The 5,136-nt window shown below is 53.4% G+C and overlaps 1 protein-coding gene across 1 annotated transcript in view; it reads left to right on the plus strand.

The window, feature by feature from the left end:
- The window catches only part of P3h1 (prolyl 3-hydroxylase 1), a 17,257-nt gene extending 12,412 nt beyond the window's left edge, over positions 1 to 4,845 (plus strand). Inside the window, exons 10-15 of the mRNA XM_031377020.1 lie at positions 120 to 215; positions 666 to 816; positions 2,366 to 2,483; positions 2,879 to 2,954; positions 3,164 to 3,304; positions 3,610 to 4,845. Of these exons, the coding sequence (XP_031232880.1) occupies positions 120 to 215; positions 666 to 816; positions 2,366 to 2,483; positions 2,879 to 2,954; positions 3,164 to 3,304; positions 3,610 to 3,765 (738 nt within the window). The 3' untranslated portion in view covers positions 3,766 to 4,845. The remainder of the gene's footprint in view (positions 1 to 119; positions 216 to 665; positions 817 to 2,365; positions 2,484 to 2,878; positions 2,955 to 3,163; positions 3,305 to 3,609) is intronic.
- Positions 4,846 to 5,136: the final 291 nt, after the last annotated feature.

The raw sequence follows: 5,136 nt of genomic DNA on the forward strand, positions 1-5,136 counted from the left end.
CACATGCTTGTCCACATGCACACACCCACATGTACACACATGTGTGCACACATACACACACACACACATGCACGCGCAACTACTCCAACTAACTTTGTCTTGTCTTTTGGGTCCATTAGGCAGCAGCAACTTCAGGAGATGGCTACCGAGGTCAGACCTCCCCACACACCCCAAATGAAAAGTTCTACGGTGTCACCGTCCTCAAAGCTCTCAAGGTAAAATCCCAAATCCATTTTGGTTCTCTGGAGCATGGAGCAGAGAGAATCTGTCCACAGGGGCGAGATGGGGTGTGGGTCGGGTGGAGGACACTAGGGAGGAACTGGGGGTGGGGGATAGAGAGGGAGAAGTGTCCCACTGCTGACATTCCAGCTGCCAGCGAGTGAAGATAAGCTATGCCGAGGAGGTTTCCTGGTAAATCTTGGCTGTTAAAGCAGGTGCAATAAAAATGAGGCAACCGAGATGGGTGGATCCCCAGGTGTGTGGGCTGTGTTCCTGAGCAGGGTTCATGAAAACTATAAAGGAGAAAGGAGAGGAAACTGTCAGGTGTGGAGGACAGAGATGGCTCCTTCATCAGTGGGATGGAAGATGCTTTCAGGATGTAGCCTCGGTGTCCTGGGCAGCCTATAGAGGAGAGTCGGGCGGCTGACCACCAGTCTTCTCTGCAGCTCGGGCAGGAAGGGAAAGTTCCGCTGCAGAGCGCCCGCATGTACTACAACGTGACTGAGAAGGTGCGGCGCGTCATGGAGTCCTACTTCCGCCTGGACACGCCCCTCTACTTCTCCTATTCACACCTAGTGTGCCGCACTGCAATAGAAGGTGGGCCTCATCACCCCTGCAGTTTCTGGGGAGCAAGCTGTGCCCTGGCGCTATACTAGACACTGAGAACATGAGGGTATGGCTCCTTCATGCCAGCTGGGACATCAGTGCAAGTGTGCTGGGTGCATCCCAGCAGGCTGAATGTGGCTTGCAGGAAGATGCAGTCAACCACCCATGGGTCAGGAGTCTCCCAGTGGAGTGGTGAGACCTGTGCAGGATAAATGTGTGTGGAGCTGAGGGCAGCAAGAAGCCTTGCAAGCCAGAGAGACCAGTTCTAAAGGAACTCCCTGAGAGAGCTAAGAACACTGCCAGTGTATAGAGAACCACGCTCTGGAGCTTGTTCTGTGTCCTTTACTTTGGTCACTCAGTCCTGCTCTGTGCTGCAAGTCCTCTCTTAGTAACTGTTAGATACCAGTTGTGTGTGGGAGCGAGAGCATTTGAAGTCAGACAGAGGTACAAGGCCTTGTTCTTTCTCCCTGACATCCCTGTTGCTCTCACAGCCCTGAGCAGGGGTGAGGCACAGCCAGGCTGCCAGCAGCACATTTTTGTGGCCCAGAGCCAACTCTGTTCTGCCGTGGCGTTCAGAAGACTGGCTCTGATGCTGCCTTGAAAGGTGGCAGGCACTGGAAAGCTTCTCTCCCTCAGGGTGTGAAAAGTGCTAAGAAAATCTGGACACACCAAAGGAATGTGTCAGGCACTTGACTATGTGCCACAGAGCCTCCAAGTGAAGTACTGGCATGGGGAGGAGGCATGAGCAGACAGTGGAGGACTTGGCAGCGCCTTCCTTTTTAAAAGATGAACTTTGCGGCTGTGTGCTGAGAGATCGAGAACAGGTGCATGAGGCTAGAGACGTGGGAGCTGGTCAGCAGTGACCAAGGCGGGTGAGGATGAAGGCTTGAGATCTGGAAGGGGCAAGGAAGAAGGGAAGAGATGCCATGGGAAAGGTGGAGAGGAAGATAGGTGGGGGCTGGTGACTGGCTGGACCCGATGAGACAGCATCTGCCATTCCCGCACAGTGTGCCAAGGTTTACATTGGAAGAAGTATCATCTGCTGGCATTTACAGTAATCCTGTCCCTTTTCTTTCTGTGTCCCCTCCCTGTATGGCTTCCCACCTATCCTCACTCACAGAGCCCCACTTTGCTGGCTGTGGTTCGCTGTTTCTGTTCACACACCCTATCCCTCCTGCAGGCCTGCTGGAAAATGAAGTCAATGGATCCTGCACCCACCAGCCTCCACTGTTGACTCCCCACCCCCACTCCGTGGTCCTTGCTATTTCAGAAAATCCCTAGCTCTACCAGGGTGATAGCACTCAGCCCAGGATCTGCCTTGTTGACACCTGTGGGCTGCATCCTGTTCACCCCAAAAACTTGCCCTAGTTTCTAAGCCATGGCTTAACCAAGGACTCCTCCCAACCAGAGCATGACAGTTCCACAGACTTATACATTTTGGGACCTTCCTCCATCTCTTGTCCTATGTGTCAACAGGAGAGCATCTCACTATGTTTCCTGTGTATCCTACTCTAACTAGCATGGATTATCTTGGCCACAGAGTCCCAGGCTGAGAGGAAGGACAGTAGCCACCCCGTCCACGTGGATAACTGCATCCTGAATGCCGAATCCCTCGTGTGTATCAAGGAGCCCCCAGCCTACACATTCCGGGACTACAGGTGAATGCAGCAATGTGGTGCCCGGGCACTGTGCAGCACCATGCTTGCCTTGGAAGCTCCTCAGTGCCCTGCACGCTGCCTCCCCGCCCTTGCACGTGGGCACACACAGGCAGAGGCAAGCTGTCTGCAGAAGCCAGTTCCTCACCCTAGGCCCCACATAAGAAGACAGACAGTAGGGAGACCCCAAGGAAGAGTGTAGGTAGGAGGGCATGGCTGAGTTTATCACAAAGGTACACTAGGTAGGGTGTGGTGGAGTCTCCAAGGAGAGGCGGGGGACCATGTGAGCTGTTTATGGCTCCAGAAAAGCTTCTGGTCTCCAGCTGCTACTTGGAAGTACACAGAGGAGGGTTCTGGGGAACAGGAAATAAACCATGTATGGGTTCCTGACTTTCCAGCGCCATCCTTTACCTCAATGGGGACTTCGATGGAGGAAACTTTTACTTCACTGAACTAGATGCCAAGACTGTGACAGTGAGTGCTCCCCTGTCCTCATCCCTGGGGACAGAAACCTTGCTTCCCCCCAACCCCACCCCACTCCACCAACCCCCAGCCTGTCTCCTGTCCCTGGGCCAGGGGCTTTGGGATATGATAGCTCTCCTCTGACTGTCCTTTGGGTCCTTGTCCTAATGATCCATTGCTCTTCTGAGGTTTTCCCCCATTTCCCCTCCCCACCCCGATAGGCAGAGGTGCAGCCCCAGTGTGGAAGGGCTGTGGGATTCTCTTCTGGCACGGAGAACCCACATGGAGTGAAGGCTGTCACCAGGGGGCAGCGCTGTGCCATCGCCCTGTGGTTCACGCTGGATCCTCGGCACAGTGAGAGAGTAAGAGTTGTTGGGAGGGCCACTTGTCTGTTTCCCTGAGTCTCCCCACCCAGGTACTCCCTGCAGCCATTGCCGGCCCACCCTCCCTGGACCTTCCTTTTCGTGTGGAAGTGGGAGAGGTAGGACTTGATGTGGAGTCCTTGGTTCACGCCTTGGGCCCTGCTCCAGCTACCTGAGCTTAAGCCTGCTGGGAAGGAGGCGGTCCCAAAGCCCCTGTGGCAACACTGCCATGGTTCTCTTGGAAGCAGCAGCTAAGAGGGTGAGGACCTCGCCAGAGGCCCTCTGAGAAGAATTTGCCTTTGCAGGACAGGGTGCAGGCAGATGACCTGGTGAAGATGCTGTTCAGCCCAGAAGAGGTGGACCTCCCCCAGGAACAGCCCCTGCCTGGCCAACAGGACTCGCCAAAGCCTGGAGAAGAGTCTCTGTCAGACAGAGAGTCACGGCACAAGGATGAGCTATGACAGCAGCTCTGTCACAGTTGGGTATTGTTGGACTCATGGGGGGGACCTTGGTCCTGCAGCCTGGACTTCCTGGCCCTTCAAGGCTGCAGAGTGAGGGGCACTTCTGTTTGCTGCCCAGCCAGAGGGTCCTGCCCACAGCCTTCTGCATGGTGCTACTGTTCTTGGAGCGGGCGTGGCAGGACACACTCTTCTCTGAGCTTGGCTGAAGGAAGGCTCAGGATGCTGCAGGCCCAGAACTAACCTGGGGCCTAGGTAGGCAGCTGCCTGTCAGCAGCATGGTATATTTAAGTGTCTGTATAGACAACCAAAGAATAAATGATTTGTCTTTTTTTCACTTAGTGGTTTGTTCCAAGAGAGGAAACGTTTCCTCTTTTCCCCAGATGCAGAGCTTGGTAGCAGCTACTCTGGGTAGTGCATCATGCTTGGTAGCAGCTACTCTGGGTAGTGCATCATGCTTGGTAGCAGCTACTCTGGGTAGTGCACCATGCTTGGTAGCAGCTACTCTGGGTAGTGCATCATGCTTGGTAGCAGCTACTCTGGGTAGTGTATCACAGCACATACCACAAAGGAATTCCTTTGTAACCTCAGGCCAAATAACCCAGGTAACTTGGACTGTTACCATAGAAGGGGCATCTTGGTCCTCACTGTGCCTACCTTCTGTGGGAACTGGGTGGCCCAGATACAGCACCCAGTATGGCAACACTTCATTAGCTTTAAAGCTTTAAACATCTAGATTGTTACTAATCCTCTCTGGCAGAGAGCAGCAGTCAGTGCAGCTCTGGCACAGCAGGCAGCTGCATCATGCTTCCTGCTCTGCTGGATGGCCTCAGAGCCCCGACCTGACTGGAGATTCAGCTCCTCTGGCCACAGTGCTGGCACAAAGCCCACTCCCTTCGCCACACCTGAAATGCTTTTGTACAGAGTGTAGGAGCCGACGTCTGAGCAATCGTTACGTCAGTCGCACTATTTATTTAGTGAGCGCCAGCTTGTTGCTGGGAATATGAAAGGGAGCAAAGCAAGCCTGCTCCTCTCAGAGCTTGTACGTTATAGGGGGATACACAATAAATATGTAAATATGTATGTGTGGTTCGTGTATCTCTAAGCCTTTGATGTACAAAATCAAGTCGTGCTCCAAGGCAGAAGAAATAGTAAGGGGCAGGAGAGGGGATTCAGCACTCAAGAGCCCTTTGCAACTCTTGGCATCCTGGTTCCCGTATCAGATGACTTATAACTTACCTGTAACTCCAGCTCCAGGGGATCTGATGCTCTCCTTTGGGATCAGCACATGGCATACACATACACAAATAAAAACATCTTTTTTATTAAAAAAGGGGAGAGGTCTAGTGCTTGGGCAGAGTGCATCAGGAAGAA

The sequence above is a fragment of the Mastomys coucha genome, unplaced genomic scaffold (assembly GCF_008632895.1).
Source record: "Mastomys coucha isolate ucsf_1 unplaced genomic scaffold, UCSF_Mcou_1 pScaffold18, whole genome shotgun sequence".
NCBI lineage: Eukaryota > Metazoa > Chordata > Mammalia > Rodentia > Muridae > Mastomys > Mastomys coucha.